The sequence below is a fragment of the Cryptomeria japonica genome, chromosome 9 (assembly GCF_030272615.1).
Source record: "Cryptomeria japonica chromosome 9, Sugi_1.0, whole genome shotgun sequence".
In the NCBI taxonomy this organism is placed as follows: domain Eukaryota; kingdom Viridiplantae; phylum Streptophyta; class Pinopsida; order Cupressales; family Cupressaceae; genus Cryptomeria; species Cryptomeria japonica.
Window position 1 is genome coordinate 97,372,242 of NC_081413.1, and position 27,984 is coordinate 97,400,225.

The following is a 27,984-nucleotide window of genomic DNA, read 5'->3' on the forward strand; positions in this document are numbered from 1 at the left end:
ATGTTTTTTGCTCTCATCAACAGTTTGTTGATGATACTATCCTCATGGGATATTCTTCTGTTAAGGAGGCTGAAGCCTTCAAAACTACTCTTAATTCCTATGCTTTGGCTACTAGTCAGCAAGTCAATTGGGACAAATTGGCTATTTACTTCCTGAATACTCTGGTCATAAGACAACAGAAAATTGCTAAAATTATTGGGTGCAAAGTGGATATGCTCCCTTCCAACTATCTGGGTCTTCCCTTGGGTTTAGGTCCCCCAAATTCCTTCTGGAATATGCTTATTGATAAATTCAATAAAAGACTTGCTAGATGGAAAGGTTCAATTTTATCTCAGGCTGGGAAATTGCAGCTCCTTCAAGCTACTCTTCAAAACCTCCCTATTTATGCCCTCAGCCTATTTGGTATCCCGGCTAAATTTGGTGAAGCAATGGAAAGAATCCAGAAGAGATTTTTATGGTCAGGAGTGGAAGAAAAAAAGAGAATATCCTTGGTTGCTTGGGACAAAGTTTGTAGACCATAATAAAGGGGGGTTGGGGATTAAAGCTCTAAAAACCTTTAACAAAGCTCTTCTTGCTAAACAATTATGGAGAGCCTATGATACTAAGAAAGATTGGAATCAAATATGGTTTGACAAATACATTCTGAATCAGCCTATCCAAGGGGCGCTTAATTCTGAAGACATCCCTGTTGGATCCTTCATATGGAATAGCATTACTAAATCCATAAAAGTGGCCAAAGCTGGGGCTGAATGGGTCCTTGGAAAAGGTGACAGAATAAGGTTTTGGGAAGACCCTTGGATGAAGAATGAAGCTCTTTATGATCAAGGCAACAGTCAAATTATTGAGGAATGTAAAAGGAGGTTTGGGCTTATGGCGTGTGACTACTAGAAGGAGGACAAGTGGGTTAGGCTTGATGATATTCATTCTGGATTTTCCTTACTCCAGAAGGAGCTGCTGTCCTTTTCCCCCAACAAAGACTATGATGATGTTTTCCTCTGGAAAAGTGATCCTAGAGGTGAATTTACGGTTGCCTCAGCCTACAAAAACACCTTTTCTCAAACCAGTAATCCCATTTGGAGTAAAGTTTGGAACAACATTTTGATCCCTAAAGTCAATATTTTCTTTTGGCTTGCTTCTCGTAATAGTACCCTTACTCTTGACAATTTAATCCGAAGAGATTTCAAATTCCCTAATAGATGTGAGCTATGCCAGAAGGAGGGAGAATCGGTTGATCATCTCTTTTTTCACTGCTCTTTTACCTGGGAAATTTGGTGCAAAATGTGGGAAAAATGGAAAGTTAATTGGGTTATGAACAAGAGTATCAAGGATATTATCTGGCATTGGAATTTTCCAACCAAATGCCAACTTATCAAGAACCTTTGGTCTTTGACCCTCCCCATGATTTGCTGGGGCATTTGGAAAGAAAGAAATAATAGGATATTTAGGGAAGCTAAGTGTAATACTCAGGTGGTCTTTGAAAAAATCTGCAGGGCTATAAAGGAAAACATCAATATTCCTCACAAGAACAATAAGCAATGGTTTGTTACTGATATGAATGATATGGAAAGAGACATCCTCACTGAATGGAACCTAATACATAAGGTCTACAGATCGGACAATAAGAATAGGAGAGATAATATTGTCTGGCTTTTTCCTGATTATGACTGGATAAAGGTAAATTTTGATGGGGCGGCTAAGGGGAACCTTGGGAAGGCTGGTGGTGGAGGAGTTATTAGAAATGCTCAAGGAATTTGCATTGCTGCTTTTGCTTCTCCTTTTGGGGTCCAAAATAACCATGTGGCTGAAGCTCTGGCAATGCTAAAGAGCCTCCAGCTAGCTCAGGAATTCAAATTCAAAAAAATCTGGCTCGAAGGGGACTCTTTAAACATCATACAAGCCCTCAAAGGTACAAGCTCTGTTTCTTGGAATATTACTAACTTAGTTAAAAGTGCTAAATATTTGTTAAATAACTATGTTAGTATTAGCATAAGTCATACCTTTAGAGAAGGCAATAAGGTTGCGGATATCCTTGCCAATGAAGGGGTCAACTTGGAGAAGGATGTCAAATACATTGGAGAAACTCACATTAAAAGGGAGGTTAAAGAGCAATTATACTTTGATCGTATCAATGGGTCAAGTTAATCTCATGATTACATTTTGGGGAACGAATTCCAAAGATAGATTTTGGGGACGGATTAACCGTCAGTTAATGAGTGTTTTCTGGTATCATTTCCATGATCATATGCGTGAGAAAGATTATAGTAATAATTGCTGGGTTTGTGTGGCCATAAGCATTAATTTCAAAACAACGAAAGAGTCTCTACACTGGAATTCCATAAATTACAAGTTTTTAGGGTTTCATCTGCGGACTGTGAATTGTAGCAGTGGGTATCTCTACTTGGAGCTTAGAATGGGTGGTAACCTAAACAGGAACGAGCCCCCAGGATGTGAAAATTGGAAGAGTGAACGAAAGGTCTGGAGAAGGCTCCACAGATACGGCTTTACTAACTATATGGAAAAGCTTCACGGAAGCAGAAATTCTGTGTCTTATGGTATTGCTAGAAGCTGGAGTAACAACAGAGTCACCTTGTTCGGGGAGATTTGGCAAATTGATGAAAACCTGGTTGCAGAGGTCACGGGTCTTCAGACGGAGGGTACTAAATTCTACAGGGATCGGAAGTGTGCAGCTGAAGCTTTCAAAAATTTCCCGAAGTCGGAGGATGAGAAGGGCAAGCTTGTGAAGAAGGACAACATCTCTTACTACACTCCCCAGCAGGTAAAGCCCTTTTGGCAAAAAGTTCTAAGGGTTTTAATGGAGTATTTGACTGTGGATGGAAGATTTACAAAAATTTATAACTATCACTTCGCTATTTTGAACCATTTCCGTCATGGGGCTAAAATTTCCCTGCCTTTCTATTTAGAGTCCTCTCTAAATGAGAGTCTTGCAGACCACGCGAAAAAGCCTAACTCTTACCCTATAGCCCACTTGGGGCTTATTCTGCTAATATATGAACATCTAAAGGACAAGGCTAGGGCTACCAAAGATGACCCCTTGATCACTAACGCTCATATCTCTGAGAGCTGCAAAGACTCTGATTCGGATGGGGATCAGCCGAATACCCCTACCCACAAAAAAAGGAAAGCCGAAACAGAGCATGAGGAAATGGAGGTGCATTGTGATGAGGAAGAGGAAAAGGATAAGGACATTGATACTGAAATGGAGCAAAATAAGGATGAGAACAATGGTGAAGGGGAGGAAGGGGGTAACTCTGAAAACCCTCACTCTAACCCTAATGGCTCGGAAAGTGAGAATGTTGCTTTGAATTCTAAGGAGGATGACAACCCTAACTCTGAGGAGACTGAATAGGGCAAGGACTCTGCGAACACCATCTTGAACACCGCCCGTAACTGCACTCTGGAATCCTTCAATTTCCAGAAATGGGTTGTCGACAACATCACCAGTATGCAAGGTAAGCAAAGGGAGCTGGAAAATAAGATTAATAAGTTGATTAAGGATTCTAACTCTGGGAAACAAAATGATGATACGGAAAACAGTGAAGCTGAGGAGGAAATTGAGATGGAGGATTGGCTGGGGAAAGATCTGATCAAAGGGGACCTGAAACACTTGGAGGATGTTATCAGAACTCTGAAAGAATAGGTGGAGGAGGACAAAGACAACATCAACACCCGGGTCGCTCATAATGAAAAGGCTCTGAAAAGCTTCATGAACCACAGCCTCCAGGTCCTTAAAGTTTCATCCCAGAACATTAACGCTTTGGTGGATCATTTGGAAAGGAAAAATCAGGATAAGAACCTGGTAATTATAGAAGATGTTCCAACCTCCAGCCCCACCCACCAGAATCCCAGACGCAGAACAAGGCAGACCACTACTGGGAAGGACACCAAAATGAAAGAGAGCCAGCTGGAACAGGAAAACAATGACTTGAGGGAAGCGGCCAAGGCGATGATGCTCTTGGTTCAGAATGCTGAGGAATCTATTAAAGTTTTTAATTAACTTGTAATGCTGGGCTTGGGGCCAATCTTTTGTTGGCCTCTTGCTGTCTTTTTCTTTGCTGCTGGTTTTTGTGCTGGTCTTTTGCAGCTGTCTTGTTTTGTTTCCCTCTTGGCTATCTTTCGAATGTAATCGGGTTTCGGGTCCCTTAAAACTTGTTTTTACTTAATCAAAAACATTGCAAAGCATGAAATACATTCATTTTTGACGCCAACTGCTTAGGGAAATAAAATGTGACTTAGGATAAATGATATAATTTTTCCGTTCCTAAGTCCATTCCTCCAAAACTGATCAGTAAAAATACTTAAATATCAAACTTTAAGATAAAGTAATAATATTTAATTAATCAATTATAAATCAACTACCGATCATTGCAAAATCAAACTGTGAACTGAAGTGTAGTAAATCACTTATCTGAACTGGATTGGAGCTCTGCCCAAGACTGCCAAAAATAGCATTGCCTGAACTAACACTTACTAAAAATAGTAAGTCATGAAAACAACTCCGAAAAGCATGCTCGTCGAACCCTATGAATGAGCTCGGAAAACCCATAAAAACCTCAAAATCCAATCAGCTGCCACCAACTTACTAAAAATAGTAAGTTCAAAAATCACTTCGGAACAAGATGCATGTTATACCTCTGCGAAGCCCTAAAAAAACCCAGAAGGAATCCACAATTGGAATCGAAGAATCCCTACCAGACAAGCATCAATTGGCTCATGAAGTATTCCACAAAAAATAGGAAACCCTAATTCCTAATTCTAGTCAGCCTACGGGTCTCTGGAATAGGCTAATGGTCCACTGGTTTCTCCTTACTGAGAAGGGGACATTACAACATGCTTGGGCAGATCAAGCAAGCTATTTATAGCAAGGAACCCACCTTGGGATTTTATGAGGAGCATCTTAGGCCCATTGTGATGCGACGGTGGAACATTTTGAACAACCTTCTTCACATGGCAGCTTATGCTCTCAATCCCAAATGGTATGCATCAAGAGCTGGGAGAGTGCCTCCATTTAGTGATGAAGAGGTGAAAGATGGCTTTTTTAAGGCAATTTCAAAAATGTATAATGAAGATGAATCTACCAAACTCCACACACAGTGGCTTAATTTTGTTAATCTTCGTGGTCCAACATTTGGTAGACTTGAGGCGAGGTTGGATAGAGCTACATTAGCTCAAACCGACCCTATTGGATGGTGGACATGGCATGGTAGAGATGCACCAGATCTGAGAGTACTTGCCGTTCGTCTTGTTTCACAGGTTGCCAGTTCCTCTGCTGCAGAGAGGAATTGGTCTACGTATAGCTTCATCCAATCAGTCAAGAGGAACCAACTTACCTCTAGACGATTGGAGAAGTTAGTGGCTGTTCACAGTGCATTGCGGCTATAGGATCACCAAACTCCTGAATATTGTCAGACTCCAGCCTTACGTTAGGATGTCAATCCCGAAGATGCTATGCAGGTTGAGGACGAGACATCTCCAGGATTGCTTGGGGTTCCATTGGTTGAGGAGGCAACCCCTCATATTGATAGTGACTTAGACAAAGACACTAGCTCTAATGTTGATTTAGACCATAGTTCCAGGACTCGGACTTGGCACAGACTCGGCAAGGCTGACCTAACTTGGGACTCAACAAAAACTTGGCAGGACTCAGCTAAAAACCAGTTTCTAGTGAGTCTTGCCTAGAGCGAGTTCCTGGAGAGTCTTGAGTCCCTGAGACTCAGCTAGGGTCAATCGGCTCGAGAGTCCTGGAGCTATGATTTAGACTCTTAGTCTTAGACCTACCATGTGCTGATTATGGACAGCCATATATTTTATTAGTTTATCTTGACATTATGATAGACAACTGATTATGGACTTCTATGTTTTAACTTTTCTATCAGCTAAAAACTAGTTTCTAGTGAGTCTTGCCTAGAGCGAGTTCCTGGAGAGTCTTTAGTCCCTGAGACTCAACTCGGGTCAATCGGCTCGGGAGTCCTGGAGCTATGATTTAGACTCTTAGTCTTAGACAGTGTTCCACGGGCGTTGGGGACGGGGGGACGGGGGGACGGGGGGGACGCGTTTCCGGGACGGGGGGACCAAGGGCCTAAATTTGGGGACGGCGGGGGGACGGCGGCGGGGGGGTGGCGGGGTGGTGGTGCTTATATACTTGTACATATACATATAGTACTTGAAAAACTAGTTTTGAAAAGATGTATGACAGTATTACAGTGTAAGAATTACATTTGAAATGAGACTATAGGAAATTTGAAATACTAAATCTAAATACCAAGATTTCTAAGTTGTGTTGTTATATGGAGCCTAATCAAACTCGGAGGTTAGATTTTCCCTACTTCTATCGGCGCGGTTTCCCCCTATATTTTTCAACGGGGGTTTGGGGGCAGCGCCCCCAAGTTGGGGTCAAGGGGCATCGCCCCTTGCGGGGTCAAGGGGCAGCGCCCCTTGCGCGTTCCCTGTCGCGATACAGGGCGGGGTCGAGGGGCAGCGCCCCGCGAGGCCAAAAATACTTTTATTATTTTCTAAAGGCGTCGGGTGTTATTTTTCTATTGGCCCACGTCCAATTAGAGTTACTCCTTAACCCTCCAAAAACTTAAAAACTCACTTTTTTTAAAAATTTTAATTTTAAACATTGCATATAAGTGGGGGCGACAGGAGACGTCTGGGCGTCTCCCCGTCCTTGGAGAGACGTCTGCACGTCTCTTGAAGGACGGGGAGACGCCCAAACGTCTCCCAAGGAGACGTGGAGGCGTCTCCATGTCTCTTTGGGAGACGCCCAAACGTCTCCCAAGGAGACGTCTCCACGTCTCCACGTCTCCCTGGGAGACGCGGGGACGCGGGGACGTCTCCGCGTCCCGGTGGCGTTTGGGTGGCGGTGGCGGGACGGCGGGGGACGTCGCGTCCCCGTCCCCCCGTCCCCGAGACGTTTCTGACGGGGGGACGCGCCCAAAAAGGGGGGGGACGCGTCCCCGTGGTTCACTGGTCTTAGACCTACCATGTACTGATTATGGACAGCCATATATTTTATTAGTTTATCTTGACATTATGATAGACAACTGATTATGGACTTCTATGTTTTAACTTTTCTATTTATAGTTTATGTCATCACATAGTTATGGATGTTATGGATGATTGACAAAGATATGCGTATTTGAAATTTCTCTATATTTGTAAAACACCCCCTATTCTTTTAACAGCCGTCCCTTGCTGTCCCCCCGAAAATGACCTAAACCCCTTACCGGAAACACGCCCCGACGTCCCCTGTTGTCCCCGTCTTTGTCCCTGTCTCCAAAACTCCGCGGAACATAGGTCCACATTGATTCATCTTTGATTGCGGTTGTAGTATGATGTTGGGGGATACAAAAGATTGTTATATTCAAGGTGTCATGATAAGTTATGAAGTACGGCAATAGTAGATGTTCATTGATGAAATGAAGAAGATTATATGTTATGATTGTTAGGTGGATTGAAGTTAAAACTTGATAGAGATGGAAATTAATCTTTAACTTCATGTCTTAGAAGGTTTACCCCCAAAATGTTGCCTGCATTGAATCAAATAAATTGTTGTGATTGTCCCCACTAAAACAAAACCTAGGATGAATTCAAAGTATGTAGAAAGGGTGCAACAAGAGTTTGGGTAGATGCTTGATGCATAAACTTTTAAATGTGGGAAAAATGATTTGGTGTCAGTATTTCTACCAGTTTAAACAAAAAATGATCTGCAGGATTACATGTATTGATTTTGGACATGTTGAAAACATAAGATCTGTTCTCCTTTCCCTTCACAAACTGCAAGTTGAGGGAAGTCTTGAGGACGAGTTCTATTTTTAGTTTGACTCGGAATTAATGTAACTAAAATTGTAGAGGAAAATCAAAGAGAACTTTTTGTTGTGAAGAATGGACACATTTATACAATCACATTCCTTTTGGATTGTGGAATGCTCTAGCAACCTTTGAAAAGATAATTCTTCATAATTCTGTTAAGATGTCCAACAGCAATTTTTAATTGCTTTTCTTGAAGACTTGTCAACTTCTGATTGAAAGGAACATCTTTTAGTATTGAGGGCATGCATACAATATGCAGAGTAGCTAAAATTGTCATCAAACTGAAAAAAAAATTGTTGATGGCATCCTCTGTTATGCCACTTATTTATAAAAACAATTTGAAATTTTTTATTGCATACTATTATATTTTACTAAAAAGCGTTATTGATTAGTTGATATTGAGCTTTCAACTTCTAAGAATAAAAGTTTAAGATGAATTCTGTTGCAGCAATCCTTATGTGGCAAGAAATATGCTTTTTAATCACTGTCTTCTATAATACTTGCAATTTTATTATTTGCAAGAAAAAACCAGCTAACAAGACATATTCTGTTGTTTTGTTTAAATATGTGGTATCAGTAGCCTAAAATTTGCAATGAAAGTGACAATTTTGATGCATTATTTGCATTGCAGGTACAAAGCACAAGGCATCAGGCTGGATTCAGGTGACCTTGCATACTTATCAATTGAGACACGGAAGTTCTTTCATGATATTGAAAAGGAATTTGGTGTTCCTGATTTTGGGAAGATGACAATCACTGCTAGCAATGATATCAATGAGGATACTCTTGATGCATTGAATAAACAGGTAACTTCTTGATAGGTTAATAGAATAACAACAGAGTAACTTAATTAAGAGAGTGGTTCTCAAAGTATATCTAATTTAAAAGAGTATTTTTGCAAAGTATGGAAATGAACCCAAGGTTCTGTTCTTTTTCAGAAATCCCGTTTTTGCTTCTTTGCATTGTGTATTTTCTGATTTCTTATTTTCATATATCTATTTGTTTCATTGCTTCTTATATAGATTGTGGGAACATGTCATGTAAAATCAGTCTAACCTTCAACTTCCAATTTAAAGCAGTTTTGGATTGAAAAATGATTTGTTAATATAGTAACTTGTTTTACAGGGCCATGAGGTGGATGCATTTGGGATAGGGACCCATCTTGTCACATGCTATTCTCAGCCTGCCCTTGGTTGTGTTTTTAAATTAGTAGAGATAAATGGACACCCTCGAATGAAATTATCTGAAGATGTCTCAAAGGTTCGGTTGTGATCGATGATGATCTTATTTTCCATTACTTTTTATACTGTTACATGAGTATCATGCTTCAACACAATATTTTTGGTTCAGGTTTCAATTCCCTGCAAAAAGCGGTGTTATAGATTGTATGGGAGAGAAGGGTATCCTTTGGTGGATATAATGACTGGAGAAGATGAACCACCTCCAAAGGTTAGTATTAGTGTACAATGTCCTATTGGGGTGGCTAATTTAATTGTCAGAAGTGAATTATTTGAAGTTCAATAGAGAAATTAGAATACTTATCTTTATGGGAATTGTCGGGTTTTATCATAAAGGATTATATCTGAAGGTGAGAAAACAAGCAATGTTTAGATTGCTAGTCTAGTGCCCATCCTTTGGAGGCATTTATGAGTCGTGACAATTACATATTCTATTTCAGAAATATAGGTCAAGCTCTCCTCTCTTTTAGATGTACATCTTTTTTTAAGTATGAATTCTGTATTCATGTAGCCTTTTCATTTTTGCCTGTCAACCGTAAGTTTCTTGTATATTGAAAGTGTATGATGTGGTATAGATGCTTTTTCAAATGAAATAAATTCAACTTGTCACTTATGGGACAATTATTTATATAATTGACAGATTTATGATTATACAGAAAGAAGAGATGATGCATTGTAAGGAAAGAAGTCATAAGATTTACGAAGCCATTAATGCAAGAAAGAATGAGAAATTATATTAGTGTCCACATATGACCATAGTATGTCAATGTGACATTAAGTATATTTAGTGAGATTACCAAATTAATAAGATAAAGAGAACCTTAGATTCTATATACACTTGAAAATGGCATTACTAACATTTTGTCTTGTCAAGGCTTGTGGGTGCATTAACTTTCTAAATAGGGATTAATTTTGGCCAACTTAAGTCTGGTTGAGAGGTGTGTTGTGGTTCATTATTTTTATTGTAGTCCCCTTCCCTTTGTTGCTCTCTTTTATTCCTAAAATTTGTCCCTATGTTTCTCTCATATTGTCCTCATTTTAGTTCTTTGATTCTCAAAATTCCCCTTTTTAACTCCTTTTAACCCTTTCATTTACTTTAGCCACATCCATGTTTGGTTGACATTAGGGGCATATGGTTTTTGATTTTATAAAACTCTAGGGCAACCATACTTTTATTTTATTATTTGCAACTTGTCAACGTAGTTGTTGAACTTTTTTCTTAACTTTCTTTAAGTTATTTTGAATGTAGGCATATTCTATTGCCGTTTTTGATAAAGAGGAAATAAATGAGAGGATCTTAGAGAAGAATCTGAAACACATCCGTCATACTCTATAAGTTATTAAAAAGTGTATCAGATTGATAGCAAGCTGGTAATGACAGCTTAAAAATGACTACATATTGTGTTTGAGGAGGTAGTGCTGTGAGAAGCTTGTTGGGAAAACGAATTTGGCATATGGTTTTTGATTTTATAAAATTCTAGGGCAACCATAGTTTAATTGGAAGCTTGATGTATTTGGCCATCCTAACCTCATCATTAACCCACGGCTTTTTGTGAAACCATATTGGATTAAGTAAAAATCCAGCAGAATGAAGAGAAATATGAAGCATCTTCCATCTGTCTAAACTACATTTCCAAACAATATGATGTGTCTCTTGATCAAATGATGATGTCCCAACAGATAACGTATATTTTAGTTTCTCCCTCATCTTATCTAGCTTCTCAAACTTATCTCCCAATCATGGTGTATGATTATCAAAAAGATGGAGGATTTAAAGAATAGGCCAAGAAATTTTTAGAAGATCCCTTGCTTGTTGCCAGAATAAAAATGACCCACTACCAATTATGAGATCAGAAAATCATCACATGCTTGGCTGCTGCTACTTGGTCTAGCTCTCCATCTCTCCCATTCAACAGACACCACCATTTGCTTTAATGCTTGTTTTACATTCACAATTCGGCCAATCATGATAAAATTGGAAGCAAATTGTGTTTTTGCACATCTAAGTAGTTGCAAAGGAGCATTTTGTCTATATATGGCATGTGACATAGAGTGCTTTACAATAAAATGTTGTATTCTTTTAACGTTTGAAACTACCTCACTAATCCAAGGAAGTTTATTATGCAAATCTTTAAGAAGCAAGTTCATGCAATGGGCTGAAATGGTGTCCAAAGAATGTTTGAAAATCAATTTTCAATCCTCCCTCCTGGCAAGATATTGTTTGAAGCATTATCAGTTATAATTTGCACAACATTATTTCTCTCTACTTGTTCAATTGCTTATTGGAAAGAGCTTGCCAAATACTTTGCATTTTTCACATGACCTGAAGTATCATGCAATTTGAGAAACATTGTACCCTTAGGTGTAAAAACAAGAATATTAATTAGTGGTCTATGTGCATTGTTAGTGCAATCATCTGAAATTATAGAAACTCTTGTATATGACCAACTACCTCTGATGTCTTGTAGCCTTTCTTCAATGTGTTTCTTCTCATCATCTAAAACAATAGTGCAAAGTTTTTCATAACTTGGAGGCACATATCTTTTAGGTACATTATTGACTATCCTCATAGCCTATTTCCTTAAAGGAGACCTAGCTATGTTGAATGGCATTCCACAACCGAAGAAAAGTCTCCTAATAGCAACATCAACATTCTTTCTATCAATAGCATTATGATGGTGAAAAATGGGATCGGGTACCCACTTTCCTCCACACATTGGAATACAAAAGAGCCTAAGGAAGTGATTCACTTTGACTAACTCTTGTAAAAGAGAGTCAAGGAATACTCGTAGGGTTTCTATTCCTTTGCTGCTATGAGGAGGGGATCAACTAAATGCAAGCGAATGACAAACTATGCTAAGGAAATGAGCCAAATTGATAACATAAACTAAAATAACGGAAAATGCAGAATTGAAACTAAGACACAAACTACAGAATAGAGAATGAAACTCAGATGCGCACTTGTCACCAGAAATTGAGCTGAATTGAGCCAGACCAGGGTGTTGGGCACTCTGGTCCCCCTTACTGTACTGAGCTGATCTTCTGGAATCTGTTGCTAAAGCCTTGATTCGCTTTGACTAACTCTTGTAAAAGAGAGTCAAGGAATACTCTTAGGGTTTCTATTCCTTTGCTTCTATGAGGAGGGGATGAGCTAAATGCAAGCGAATGACAAACTATGCTAAGGAAATGAGCCAAATTGATAACATAAACTGAAATAATGGAAAATGCAGAATTGAAACTAAGACACAAACTATAGAATAGAGAATGAAACTCAGATGTGCACTTGTCACCAAAAATTGAGCTGAATTGAGCCGAACTAGGGCGTTGGGCACTCTTGTCCCCCTTACTGTACTGAGTTGATCTTTTGGAATCTGCTTGCTGAAGCCCTGAGATGCTGAACTGCCAAAGAATGCCCAAAAGTGTTGAGGAGGGTTCTGGGACCTCCTTCTGGATTTGGACCTTTACTTGCAAATTTTGGCTTTCCTAAAGATCGCAGCTTCGTCAAATTTCTATACCTACACCTGCAACTTAAAAAATGGTGTTTGAGTGACTATATAGAGTTTTGCCTTAGTCAAACCCCTTGTTTTGGTTATTTCCACCTCCACAAATAGCCAATGAAATGTTGAAATGTGTGTGTCCTAGAATCTCATGTGTCTACAAGATCCTAAATGAGCTAGAATGCAAGAATTAGAGTTCTACCCTATGTTATGAGTATAAACCCTAGATGTAAATGAGAATGCTTTAAATCACAAATGCAACAATGGATCTAAAACAATAATGTAGATCTGAGAATGAATGTTGTGAAACTCATATAAAGATATGAAAATAACAGAAAACCATACCAAACCCTAAAGGAGAGGTACAAGCCAATCAATAGTCGATGATCTCGTATTATTCCTCTATATCTTCAAAGCTTCAATTGATGATGAAAATGGTTGATGAAGACTTGATGAATGCTTGATTTGCTGATTGAAGACTTCACATAACCTGCTCTTTCACTTCACAAGAGGCTCCTTCAATTGCTAGAGTTGTTGGATTCTTCAAATGAGGAAGTGAAAGGTTATATATATGGAAACCTAACTTTGTTTTTGATCAAAGGCCGACCTAGAATTGATATATTTTCGCAAAAATTTGGATTTAAACATTATAATACCGCCAAAACATGATCCCGAAATTTGGGGACAAAAAGTTGGGACTTGTGTGATTCACACTGGTCCTATCAACTTTTTTCCAAATTTCTAGGGATGCAAGGTATCGTGATTATAAGGTGATCCCCCAGTGGGTGCGATGATTTAAGATGTTTAGATGTGCGAAATCAGGCCTTAAAGGTCGAAATAGGACTTAATTAAAGTTTTTATGAATTAATTGATTAAAAGGACAAAATAAAAAGGGCACACTTAGGGTTGAGGGCCCAATTTTATGATGTGTGGAGTGATAAAAGAGGACTTTAGATTTAACTAAATTAATGAATTAAATGCTCAAAGGGAATTTAAAATGCAAAATGCAACACACTAAGATGGGTGCTAACCTAAGCGTGAAATTGTACCACCCAATTAAGGGTGTACAATTTATGATGCTACAAGCATCAAACATTTTTCCAATTTGAGATTCATTAATGGAGGTTGGCGTCACTAGTTGAGAATATTTTGATTTTACCTTAGTAGGTTTTAAAGACTACACAAAATTAAACTCTGATCAAATCTTATCTTTCTCCTTGTGAAATTTTACCGCAAACAACTATTTGTGCTTCCTTGCCAATACCCAACAAATGATACAGAACTCGTGCAATTGAACTAGCCTTGTTTGTTTTACAATGTGGGCAAGTCTATTGCCTACTTCTAGAATTGCCATAATTTGTTGTTGAATAATTTCCAGTTATTGTGAAAATGTTCAACAACCTCTACTCAAATTCCCTCGTTGGTGTGATATTTTGTAGGGTTTGTGGATTGACTCTGTAATTCAAAGAAGGATTTGAAGAATGTTGCCTCAATTTTTGAAATTTTCATTTTCCCACTTTAAGTCTAAAATCCTGGTTCATATGTCACTCTTCGCCCTGACATGTTTACTTAACTTTGCCAAGCCTTGTTTGCAGTCGGTCTTTCATCAAACCATTTTACCCAATCGACAAGTTAACATGTCTTCGAATCTTTCCTTTGGGTTCAAAAGTCAAGAAATCTTCAACTGATCGACTATCCTTAAAACGTTGTTTGTCCTCATGATGTACGAATTCTTGTAGTCGGTCAATCAAGAAATATTGGAACTAGTGTATGCTTTGCTAGCTTGGTTCAGCAGTCCAACATTTTGTCGACCACCCGACTCAAAGCATTTCCAACTCTCAAGGCGCTGTCTTCTTGTGACATTAGCTAGTTCAGTTCATCCATGACCAACGGATGATCGAAGACATGAGAAGTGTGTTAGCACAATTTTCAAGAGAAGTTGTGGTACCTGAGCCGCTAGAATTAAATGCATTTAATGCCTTGATCCTTAAAATGGCCACCATCTTTCTAACTTCCTTTTCATCCCAAACATGCAACGACAAGAGCTTTGAGTTTTCTGCATCGTGAAAGAGGTTGCAGAGAAGCAAAGAGACAGGTTACAATCAATTTACCCCATTTCTTTACCCTCATCTCTTTAAGGCATCCTTTTCAGGCCAGTTGTCTTGAAAGTCTTAAATGTTTCTCTCATGGTCCCATGCAATGTATTTCCCCTGAGCCTTTGCAAGCTCACTTGATGAATTCTAGTACCACAAAATTCTCCTGGTTGATTGTTTATTGTGCTTAAAATTCTGGTCCTTTCTAATGCCATCGAGTGTAGGGGATGGCCTTGATGGTATGAAGAATGTAAATAATGAAAACATATGTCTCCAGGATATCCGGAGGAGAATGCAACATGGCTATGCAAGGGTCATTTTTCTTGAGGTCTTGCTTAATTATCTTTGTAACGGCTTTTCTCAAGAAGCCGTGACCTATGATGATAGTTATTAAAGCTTAGCTATAAATAAGAATAGAGGGGGGGGTTTTGGTTTCGAGGGGGAATCTTTGACAGAATTATTTTTTCGAAGATATTAATACAATAATTGAAGGAGCAATTAATGAAAACTATCTAAATTAGTTTTTGAGAGTCATAAACTTTGTGTTATGATTGTTGAATGGTTTATTCTTCTTATTTGGAATGTACCTTTGTTTCGATAATTTCTTATTCTTTTCAAAAGTGATTAATTTTTTTATATTTGAATGTCTATTGTGAATAATTCATCTTTGAATAGATATTATAATAGTCATTTAATTAGAGGTTGTTTAGTATAGAATCTTTGTATTCTATCTTATTCTAAATTTAGTTATTAGCTTTTTGGTTAAAAGCTTTGCCTTTCTTCTACTTTCTGGTTAAAAGCATACCTGGTTTTCATTTATTATGTTCTATTTGAAGGTAGTTGCACCTTGTAATATAAGTAGAGAGTAGATACAAAATATCATTGCATCTGACAAAACTAATGGTTTCAATTCCTATTTGTTTAGGTGTGAGAAAACAGAGTTAAGTGGCAAATTTGTTAACCAACAAAGAAGCACCATCAATTTTTCTTCAAATGCTATTTACAAAAAAATTGTAATGTCCCCATTTTTCCAGTGATCGGTCAAGAGTCCCAGTTTCACCTGTTAGCCATCTACGCAGGTGAAATCAGGGGATAGGAGATGATATTGCCACCAAGGAGGGCTTATACTTAGTCATTTTTTTGACTTGGGTGGTTTTATATCTTAGGCACTTTATAATAATTCATTATAGAGTTACTTTTTTCTATAATTAGAAAATCTTATAAAGTAACTTTATAAAAGTGCATTATATAAGTTATAAACTTATAAGTTACTTTATGCCAAAATAGAAACTTTCATAAAAGTAACTTTATAAAGTTAAAACATAAGTGCACCCCATGGTTTGATTTCCTAGGCAAAGTATTATAACTTAAAAAGTGGTGATTATTTCATGATGAGATTTCCCTCAAGTTGAGCGCTCAAATTGGAGGAATATTCTCCATGGCATCTTGGAATTTTGCATCCCTAATTTGGGCATGGGAATTACGGAAATAAAAGAGGCTTCCCGCGAAGTTTTGGGCATTATTGGAGTTTATTGTTTTTGAGAGCATTATGCAATTGAGGTCTGCAACATCTATTGCAGGTGTCTGAACTGAATTTGGAGATGGAAACCTTCAGATTTGGGTGAGAGGACGGAATCCCCCTCATATTTAAGCTATTGATTTGCTAAGAATGTTCATATTTTGCCAATAAGGGCAAAAAATCAGAGTTTGTTAGCAGCTACAGCAGGGTTACAGTCTGATTTTCAGATCTGAGCAGTTGTTGGAGGTTTTTTAGAGATTTTATTGCAAATTGGAAGCAACCATTCATTCCCTAGCTGAACCGTACCACCTGGGACAGCCTGGGGTTTCAATAAAATAAATTAAGGGATTTTGCATCAGGGTTTTTATACAAATTTCATTGTTAGCAGCAAATAAGAAGACTCCCCATAGTTATTTGGTGAAAACAATTCATACTGGAGCTATAGGAGCAAATCAGTGGGTAGAAGACACACCAAATTGGAGTTTCTCCTCAGGGAAATTCGGGAAGTGCATTGGAATAGGGATTTCTTCACTAAATTGTTTTTGATAATTATCCAGTAGATGAATAAAGCTCTCAGGAGTCATTGGTTGCAGCTGGAGGTGCTTCATTTAGTCATTTCACCTGTTCAGGCCAATAAGTCACCCTCTATTGTAAAGTTCCTTAATTATCTATTCGAGGGAATCAGACAATCCATCTATAAATATCACAATTTTGTGTCTTTCTGAAATTTCAGTAACTAAGACTGCCAATTTTTCAAATTCAGAAATATATTGCTCAACAGTTCCAGTTTGCTTAAGCTGAGTCAAATCCTTAAGATGTAGTTTAGGATCTTTGGAATCAAACCTATCAATAAGTTTCTTAGTGAACTCAACATAAGTACCTATCAAATTATGACCCAAGGTTATTTGCCCATGATGCCACCATTCATGTGCTACACCGTCAAGATGTAATGCAGCATATTTGATTGCCTCCTCTTCCAACATAGGGTTTAACTGGAAGTACGTGTCTAATTTTTGCACCCATGCCTGAGCAGTTGTTTTACCTGTTCCATCAAAATAAGGAATGGACATTTTTCCAATTTTCCTTTGCAATTCACTGTTGTTTCCTCGCTGTCCTCTTGGCCTATGTTTCATGCTGACATCTAAATATTCTCTAAATGTCATTGTTGATCTGAATTCTTCTCCAGAACCTAACCAATCTTGATGTATTTCTTCCTGTATTTCTCTTATTGTAGGCTCATTTTCAGGTAGCTGGTTTCTAGAAGTAAATGTAGGCATAAATGGTCTTGCTGTTCCTGTTCTTTTTGGTTGATTATTGACTGACTGTTCATCTCTACCCCCATTGTTTCCCCCATTATTTTGATGTTGATTATTCTGTCTTCCATTATTTTGTTGCTGATTTATATTATTAGCCATAAATTGGGTCATTAAGTTGGTCATTCTGTTAACATTATCTTGCATATCTTGTTGACTTCTGATTAATGCAGCCAATAGGTCCCTATTGTTATCCAGGTCTCCCATGTTGGTTTCAAAGATAAATTCCTCGTCAGTTTCTGTGTGGCTATCCTCTATTTCAAACGGAATAGATTAACTACTCTGTGCTAAAAGAGAGTTTGGAAATCTGTTTTGACGGGCCCTAGTACTTCGGAAATTATAATTTCCCTGGTGCATACTCAACTATGCATTAAATTTCATGAAGTTTCAATACCCTACAGGTTGGCAGGATTCAAAAGCTCTGATACCACTGTAAAATTCCTTAATTATCTATTCGATATATGTCTAATTCATCAGCAATATGTGTTGTTTTTAGACATAAGTAATGAGTTATTGATAGGAAAATGAATATCGTTCAAACAATGATATTCCTCATTTATACAATCTCAGTCTCCCTTCCCACTGGATATATTCATTTATTGACAGAACAACATTTATCATTCAAGGAATATACAAGTTTATATATTGGTGCACCTGATATTCGTGTTAAACTGTAGATGCCAATCCTCGTGCTGTTGGTTATAAACTGTAGATGCTTCTGTCACTTCCGCCACGGTATGATACGCCTGCTATTTCGGTTTGATACACAACACTAATCTGGAGTATGTCTTTCCACTGCATATACCACATTCCATGCACAACCAGTATATACCACGTTTCATGCACAGTCACTATGTTCCTTTCCGGTTTGTCATGCACCACTTACTGTATGTTCCACACACAACACTATATTCTTCGTGAATTCAGTATGAGCAATTGTAGACCCGATATCGGGTTCCCTGAATAACGTTACTCCTATAATTTCACTTCCGCGTTACACACCACGATAGGGAATACTCCTGCTACACATCGTTACCATCTTCCGCTATTCCACGGAGACCTTCGTGACTGTAGGATCTAACGTGAGTACGCCGATGTCTATCGAATGCGAAGATTGCCATTATCGGTTTTCATTGATACGAAGGGAAATAGGATTAATGTGCACTCCCGCCAACTTCCGGAAGTCTTCGTGAAGGAAGGAGTTGTGTCAGCCATTTGGAACACTTCTCCAGTTTTATGCGTATGAACACGCAATTATTCACCTCTGCTACACCGCAACAAAGGTTCTACTTTCCAATAGGCCAGTTATTGCTGGCGAAAGGAATTCCTGAATATGCTTTACAACCTCGCATATAGTCAATCTTCACCGCTTACAATGTTTTTGTATATAAAAATCCATATCCTTCAACTCGAGAGCCCATCCTTTTATGATCATCAGTTAGTTAAAAAATCCCGTAATAATTAAGACTATTTACGGTTAAACCAAAATACATTTAATTAAAAGATATCCCTTGTAAATATTAATTATTTATATAAGTGAATGGGAAATTTATATAAAATAATTAATATTTTCATACATTCGTCAATCACTTATTAGGGGACATGACATCTATTCCCAGCGCTAGACTCCTGGTTGGCAATAGCTGGCATGGATTGTTAAAGAAAATCATTTACATTCTTTGTTTATTGCTGATAAATAAAAATCAGAAATCTGAGATTAGTTTCCAGTCAATTATTTTATGTGTTGTTATTGTTATTCACTTCTGCATTGTCAAATCCCAAAGCATAAACTTCAAAAAACTCAAAAACACATAAAATTCCTTCAAAACCTCAAGGCATTAATACACTGGTCAAAGATTAATATTGAAACAAACAAATCAGAATTGAGCCATCTCCTAGTCGGCGTCTTTCAAAAATAATGGATTTTTATAAAAAATCAATGATCTTAGGAGACTAGAAATTAATGATCTTTGTTTGTCTCTTCATCTATGGCGATGATTTTTAAATGTGAGTACTTCTAGTTCTAGTCGTATAAGTAGTGATGGATATCCTCCAAAACAATTGGAACTCCTAGGTATGCATTATTCCTAATCTCAATATAGTTAGAATATGCAACATTCTCACAAACTTGAACATTTTCATTGAAAACTATATTTCAGATTTTTGGCCTGCTTCCGAGCAAAATTGACTTAACACAAGATAAAGAAAGTGAACAAAGAAACCATCTTTCGTTGGGCTTGTGGACCATTCAAAAAGCCAAATTGGTAACAAGCTTCTGCGATTCATCTGAAGTGCTGACAGAAACCATTTCCTCAGTACCATACAGAATTGAAGTATCGTTGGTGATAGGAATCTTCCTTTGTCTAGTACTGTGCCTATATGGCTTCCACAGGTAGTGCTGATCTGCATTGTAGTAGTTAGAAATCTTGGATGTCCGGTAACATATCTTCCATGATTACTTAGATTGAAAATTGTTTGACCTGAATTGATCTTGAGTAATGTTTTAAGAGCTGTCTTGATTCTTTAGTCATATCCAAGCTAATATTGCAAAAGCGCAAGTGTTAACATGCTTTTATTGTTTTAATAATAGTGGTATTGATCCATGGAGAGCTACATGCTCCTGGTATGTGTATTCTATTGAGGAGTCTCAGAGAACATAATACTAATGGAAGCTTTTAGTTGATCCAGTATTAGTATGATGGTTTTCCTCATTGCATTACCTAATTCATAGAAAAAATTGGTGGAAAATGAATTATAGTTTGATAACTGCTATATACTTTTTTCGTGGAAGTTTCCAATTTGATAGTTTTATTTACATGACATTCTCCACTTCCTTCTACAGCTTCTTATAACTGCTTTAGAATAGGATTAGATTGGTAATTGCATGAGCTCCCATTTGATGCTTTAGTGTTCCTAATTGAAATCAGTCTTATTTTCGTACCTTCCCTGTCAATCTTATTCCTTGCATAGGAAGGAGAGCGGATTTTGTGTAGGCACCCATTCAATGAATCTAAAAGAGCAAATGTTGTGCCGAAACAAGTGGAGGAACTTTATAAGTGCTACTGGTCGGGCATTTCAGGTAAGTATTGTGCACTTCTAACAAAATGTTAATCCTGTTGTGCTTTGGTTTCCTTATTTTTACATCTCTTTAGTACTTTCAGCTGTACATGGGAAATAATCATACACAAGGGAAAGTCATAAATATATATGCAGACCTGAACTATCACATATATTCTAAAGAGAGACAGAAGTATGAAAAAATATGATATTCTAAAGAGTACACAAGTACCCAAGAATACAAACAGTTTAAAACTAGTGAAGCATACAACAAGTACAACATTTCAAAGATACTGAGGCACCCAACATAGATATAAGCAAAAAGTTGTAAAATGTGAAACAAATTTATAATTAAAAAAATTATAAGATTGAACTAAAACAATTAGGTTAATAATTCTTAAAACTGTATTTAGTCTAAAAAAGAACTCAAAAGTTTGGCGAGTAATTGTAGCTCTCATTTTTGCAGTCAACTCTTTGACTTCTAGTATAGTAAATTGAACAGTGGCAACCAGGAATTGCATAAAACCAATGATTGTTTTTTAGATTTTTAAGTATTATCTGAAAAAATCATTTTAAGTGGTTAAAGAATTTTGCCAATTCTCAAGAAAAGATTTCTGAGGACATATAAAGATGCTTAAAAACTTCATTTGAAGTCTTTTGACATCTGAAGATGTCACCATATGCATCTCCAATATGGAGATGTGTTTCTAATTCAGGAGATGACTTACCAAGTGTCAAGGTACAAGTCTCTGGGATGTAGAAACCAGTAAAACACAGGAATGAAATTCTATGCCATGAATGTACACAAATGAACAATAACTTTACCCATTATGCAGGGTTATCTGACATTGCAAAACATGAGCTTATAAAGACAATTCCTCTCCAGAGTAACTACCTAACCACCTAAACTACTTACCAAACTAGTCAAAATGAAACATTACCAAACACATTTTCATGGCGCATGTACTGAGATAAACACAACACCCTAGTACATACATAGAAGTTGGAACAAACACTGACACTACTTATGTACTAACACTAAAAAACATAATATACTTTTGAACCCTATAACAATGCACATAACAGAAACAAGAGCCAAACTGTAGAATATATTTGTTTTATAAAAGGTTTGTTAGCTTGCCAGTTAACTTTAGCATAAATCTAATAAAAAATATATTTTAGCCATGTCATTTTTAATCATTTGTTGGTTTGCCAGTTAACTTTAGCATAAATCTAATAAAAAATATTTCTTAGCCATGTCATTTTTAATCATTTGTTGGTTTCTGATGTTATAATTAGTAGGAAGATTTTTCTAAATTATTAGTTTACATTTCTATATTTTGGTGGCATTTGTGAAGTATCCACTATGCAATTGTAAGACACTAGTGTTTGATTTACTGTATGCAGATCTGCAAGGTCTAGGTTATCATGTACACTCATTTGGATTCCATCAAAGTTTACTGTTTGTTGTTTATAATTAAAATAATAAATTTGTAGGTCCTAAACTTTTAAGTAATGAACTTGTCATTTATATTTGTGAGATTGCAATGTAGGCTTCTGGTCTTCAAAGCATGAGCTTGTAGTGACATTTCAGCAAAGTAATATGTTTAACCTAAGGTTTTCAGTCATGGATATCATAGTTTTGAATGGATACAATTTTCTGGACCTGATGGTAAAAGTCTGTCTATAAATATTCACGGATTTCATAGATATATATGCGGTCAAGTCTTCAAGAGCTTTTTCACACTTTATCCTACTGTGATTTAATGTGGATTCTGAAAAATAGAATGGGAGGGAATGGATATCCATGGTAATTCTCCTGAGATTAATCTCATTATAATCAAACCAAATTTATTTTCAAACTGGTTGAATTCAATGCAGGTAAAGAATGTGAACCCTTGCCAACATTAGAGTCTATTAGAGGACTGTGCTCAAAACAATTGGCTCAAATGCGTCCTGATCACATGCGTGCATTAAACCCTACACCGTATAAGGTTGGCAAGACTGTCTTTACATAGTACATTTTTTTCTTGACTAATTTGATTTCTACTAAATGTTTTGATATCGTTGAGTTCAGGTGAGTGTGAGCGAAAAGCTTTACGAATTGATTCATTTTCTGTGGCTTAATGAGGCACCTGTTGGAGAGTTGCAATGAAGGGTTATCATATGCTTTTGCTTAAGGAGGCAGTACATTTCATTCAGTGGATTAGTTTTATTTAAATACTAGTCAGTCTCACCATTTAGAAAGAAATAGATAAGATTGTCAATAGGTTTACTTCCAAAATAATGACAACTTTACACCTTAAAAATTCTTATACTAATTTTCAAAGATATCTTCCACTAAATCAAAATTATGTGTTATTCTAAAAAGTAAATTTGCCAAAGTAGAATCCGTTGATGTTTTTTTTTTCATAATATGAGATGTTTGAAATCTAAGAACAAGGACTGCTTGATATTATTGAGTATTTTTTAATGAGTGGGACATATCTGTGATGTGCTCACCAAGAGTATAAGATAATGGGTGTATTTTGGTTTCTACTTGTTTTGACAAAATAAATCTTTAATTGCCAGCAATTGCAGTGAATGTTCAAGCCATTATATTTTGTATTGTAAGAGATTAGGGCCAAATTTTTGCATTTTCAAATATGTGAACATCTGTTTGAATTTTTTGTAGGCAAAATATCTTTTTTATGTGACCTGTTAGACTAAAACATATTTAGTTTGTGTAGTTTTCCTGCTATACATGCCTTATGACAACACCCTTAGGTTGCCCTTGTCTTGTGTAACGAGGTGATTGTTCAATTCTTTAAAAATATTTCATGTTCATTCCATGTACTTACACATGTTTGGTCTTCATTGTCCTTTGACTAGGGTATTTTGAGCTTAGTAGCATTTCATTTACTCAGCATGGTAAATGGATTCAGTTCCTGGTAAAATATTAGCAAAAACATGGGTTACTGAAACATGAATATTATATTCATATTTGAGAGATTTGATTTTGTTATTTCATGCCAAAAATAGTTACAAGACTCACCGCAACTCACCTAGTCCCAGTGAGTCTCGAGGCTGGCAAAGTGAATAGAGGCCCAAAGACTCAAGACCCAAGTGCTTGGTAAGTCTCGTATGTAAAACTCAGCCATGATAGTTAGGTGGAAAAACTAGCCAAAAAAAATCGAAACATTTAAACCTAAGACAAATAAAATGATCTTTTAACAATTAAAAACAATACTCATTTCATTTGCAACCACAAGGGGCAAAAAAAAATTTGAAGATATTGAAGCAAAAATTAGTAAACATAGCTAGGGCCTAACTGCTACTCTATTTGCTTTGATGCTTGAGTTTTTTGAAAGGTTTAGGGTTCTTGGAACTTGGTTAAAACCAACAAAATTGTGAAAAACGGCATGACATGAAGCTTTGTTTGGTTTCAAAGGCGTTCATTTGGATTTTTTGGTAGGAGCTTCACTACTCAACCTCGTTAGGGGGCACCACCCTTAGATTTCATTGGGGTTACTGCCTTCAAACTTGGGCTCTAGTTTAAAAAAAAAAAGTAAAAATAATTTTGGGGAGTACCGGATGAAAAAAAGGCTTTTTTATTCTTTACATTTTGTCCCAATTAAATCACCAAGTGAATTACATTACACTATTGGTTTGCCAACTCAATTCCTATCTCAATTAATGCTCCTATGGTTGAATCAATATTTCCAAACTTGTCTAAGATACAAATATAGGACCCCATGGAGGAGTGATGTTGGGTTGAGTAGTTCAAGCTCTTTTCTATCATGGTTCATGAATCTGATGTGATTTTTGTTTTTTATCCATTGGATATCACAATCCATGAGTTTTGTACAACTAAAACGTTTGAGACTGTTTGTATAATTTAAAATGTTACGTTTATGAATTCAATTATGCATTTGAACTCGTTTGATTAATGTCTACTTCTGTATGTGATCAAAGTAGCTTGCAATTGATAAGCTTACTATGATTTTAAAGTTGATTTATTTAAGGGTGCTTAGCAAAAGCTTTAAATCTTTAAAAATAGCTATATTTCATGATTTTCAATTTGCCGAGTCTTAAGGCCAAGTCCAAGTCTTGTGACAATGCATAGTATATCGATATAATTCTTAATCATTAACAAACGACAAGGATTTTTTAGAAGAATTATTTTAAATATATTTAGGAGGATTTCATTAATAGATTTTTAAAATAATAGGCAACTACCATAATCATCAAACAAAATCTAATAATTTAGAAATTGACTCAATGTTTTATATAAACTCCCCGTAGAACATAATGTGGAAAAATCTGCATTGCTGTTTTAACTTAAATCAATTTGCTGGAAATTAATTTTGAAAAACTACAATGCGTTAGCCTTCACCAAAAACTCAAAACTTGTTGCCCCTGTACTTTTTCTTTTCTTGTAAGTGTAAAAATGAGAAGGCACCAGAGAGAAGATGAATGAGGTGGGTCTTGATTAGTTGGGATTAACTATGAGTTTTAGAACTGTAATCCTATTATGATTTTGAGTATTATAGATGGTTGAAAATAAAGCTTTTAATCAATGATCAATTGGAATGTTTGTTGTTTTGTATACCATTGCATGTTTAATTAATAAATTTATTTGATCTTTTGGCTTCACCTTTGCAATGTGCCTTTTTCCATGGAATGGTTTCAAGGGCAACATGCACCATGCACCATGCAAAGGAATCTATTATCAAATTTTAAATCCAAGTGAAATTATGTTTAAATAAATCAATTTGAGGATGTTGCGTGTTCGGATCTTTCTTTTACTAGATTTATTAATTTATTTCAATGATTTAGGTTTTGGCAATAAGTACTTTTGAACCAATTGGATTTTATTTTCTTCTACCTATATGCTGAGTACATACCAAAGCAACACATGGCAACATTATCAATTGAGCTTTTAATTTTTAGTTTGGGCAATGAGGCGTAAATTCTTAGTTTTGTTGATGTCATTGAACATTCAGCTATGTATAGATGAATTTTAATAATGAATGGAAACTAAATAGAATCTAAATATCATGACAATTAATTTTTTTTGTCAGTGTGTGTTTATTTTTGGTTCAGTTATCAATAATTAAAAATATTTTTAAAACATCTTTTATATATTTTTTTGTGTATTGGGGCATATTAGGAAAAAATTGTATTTAGTTCAGTATAACGTAGTTGTGAGTTTATGTTAAGAAGCAAGCAAAGAAGTATTAACCATTTGAATGTGAACATATCAATATGTATATTGTTTTTAAATAGTTACTCATTATAAACTTCTACGACATGAAGATAACGTCCCTTTTAACAACCTAAATTAAAAGCCCCCCTATTTTTGCCAAATATTGTATTTTTTCATAGTTCGAATTAAAAACCCCTCCATTTTTATCAATAGACAATATATTGTAGCCTCATTTTTGGGATATTAAACCCCCCAATATGAATGTACAAGATATAATATTGCCTAGCTAGTGAGGCCTATTGAGACATGGACCAGCTAGGACTCGAACCTAGGACCTTCCATCGCTACTGGAGTGCTCTACCACTGAGCTACTGGCCCCTCTTGGACCAGTCCATCGTTGGTCCGGGTGTGGCTTATTTCCAACACCAACACCCCTCCTTAAGTCACACCTCTTGTGTGCTTGGGGCTCCTAGCCTGGACCTGGCTTTGATACCATGTTGAGACATGGACCAACTAGGACTCGAACCTAGGACCTTCTATCGCTGCTGGAGTGCTCTACCATTGAGCTACTGGCCCCTCTTGGACCAGTCCATCATTGGTTCAGGTGTGGCTTATTTCCAACACCAACAAGACCCTCGTGACTTTATCTAATCAAAATGTGAAGATAACATGAAATAACAATTATACTATGTTAAGGTGTTCTCATAATTACATTTGTACTTGTGTATCACTTATGTTCATGTAGCATTCAAGGCTTAAATCTTAATCTAAGAATCATAAGTAATTTAATGTAGCACATTGAGATATACTATGTCTAGATGCATTGTTATTGAGTTTTGAAGTAATACGATAGATGTTGCATTGCTATCCATGTTACTAGCTTTTGTAGTAACCTTGCCCCAACTTGAACTAGTCCAAACTAAGTTTTGATTTTGGTCCAAGTCTAGCCCAAGTTTTCCTAGGACCCTTGGTAAGGTCCTTGGGTTCAGACCATGTATGTTTATACCTAGGCTAAATCTAGAGGCTAGGTTAAGGGCCTTCATGAATTTGAGGCAAGGAAGGATTTTAGACATGCTAATGTTGCCAAAAGAACTTAATAAGAGTTGAAACTTTTCGTAACAACAAATAACCTTTCACAAGAGATTTTTTTTTTAATATTCCCAATACTAGTACAATAGAATATGATACAAATGAATATAGATGCTTTTATGTATCAGATAAGTGTATGACTTAAGACAATAAATGATTGTAATAAGTGTTATGACCACATGATTGAGATACAAAAGGTAAATGCCCTATGCAAACATAACTAAGGGTGAAAAGCACCCAAGAGGAAAATCAAGTAGGTAAAAGGCACCAATACTCCCTTGAGTGCAACTTAAGGAGAAAAGAAAAGAGAAAAAGACTCAAAGATGGACTTTCCCAACTAGGCATGATGAGATACACATGTATAAAATCTTTCTCACAAATTATGGAAAAAGATAAACTTGTAAGAATAAACTCCTCAAAATAGAATAAATTAAAAGAAAAACATATGAAGGATTTAACAAGACCCCACAAGAACAATTGTCTTCACCCCAAATATCACTCATAAGTGAAGGTAATGATACTATGCCAAAGGTTTAGTGAAGATATATTCAACTTTCTCTTCAATAGATAAATAATCCAATATAAAAATGTCATCTTATATGAGTTGTTAAATAAAGTGCTAGTAGATCTCAATAGGTTTGGTCTACTAATGTTACACTAGGTTATAAGAAGTGTGTATGGCAATCTATGTTGGATTTACTGTCATTGATGTCAAAAAGTATAAAGACAAATGATTGTCACTGATGTTAAAGGTAAGAAGACAAGGATATTATCATTGATGTCCAAATTCATGACGAGATTGTTAATGTGAAATAAAGTTTAGATTAGACAAGGTTGACTCTTCCTTGTAATGGTGTCTACATTCAAGCATTTTTGTGAAGGATAAAAACAATGCTATGACAATGTTTTGACTATAGAAAGGCATACATGGACAACAATCATGCATGAACAACTACACAAAACAACTCAAGGATCATAGTGTTGAATCTTAGATCACTGAAGTGTGATTGCACCAATATATAAACAAATAGTTTGTGAGGACATGGAAGTAGTACTAGAACACACATCACCGGTCTATAGAAGAAATGAATTAGAGAAACTATAGCATCTTGTTGATGGAGTTGTGAATTAGAGCAACTATAGAATCTTGTTGATGG

General features: G+C 36.5%; 1 protein-coding gene and 1 non-coding gene across 2 annotated transcripts in view; one reads left to right on the forward strand and one right to left on the reverse strand.

The window, feature by feature from the left end:
• LOC131077930 (nicotinate phosphoribosyltransferase 2) overlaps nucleotides 1-23,086 on the forward strand; it is a 257,965-nt gene extending 234,879 nt beyond the window's left edge. The window contains exons 11-16 of the mRNA XM_058015527.2: nucleotides 8,465-8,639; nucleotides 8,959-9,093; nucleotides 9,184-9,282; nucleotides 20,464-20,572; nucleotides 22,432-22,544; nucleotides 22,628-23,086. Coding sequence (XP_057871510.2) covers nucleotides 8,465-8,639; nucleotides 8,959-9,093; nucleotides 9,184-9,282; nucleotides 20,464-20,572; nucleotides 22,432-22,544; nucleotides 22,628-22,705 — 709 coding nt within the window. The 3' untranslated portion in view covers nucleotides 22,706-23,086. The remainder of the gene's footprint in view (nucleotides 1-8,464; nucleotides 8,640-8,958; nucleotides 9,094-9,183; nucleotides 9,283-20,463; nucleotides 20,573-22,431; nucleotides 22,545-22,627) is intronic.
• Nucleotides 23,087-26,045: 2,959 nt separating this feature from the next.
• Nucleotides 26,046-26,116, reverse strand: TRNAA-AGC (transfer RNA alanine (anticodon AGC)). Its single transcript has one exon. It is a non-coding gene; the product is annotated as a tRNA-Ala (tRNA).
• Between the last annotated feature and the right edge of the window lie 1,868 nt (nucleotides 26,117-27,984).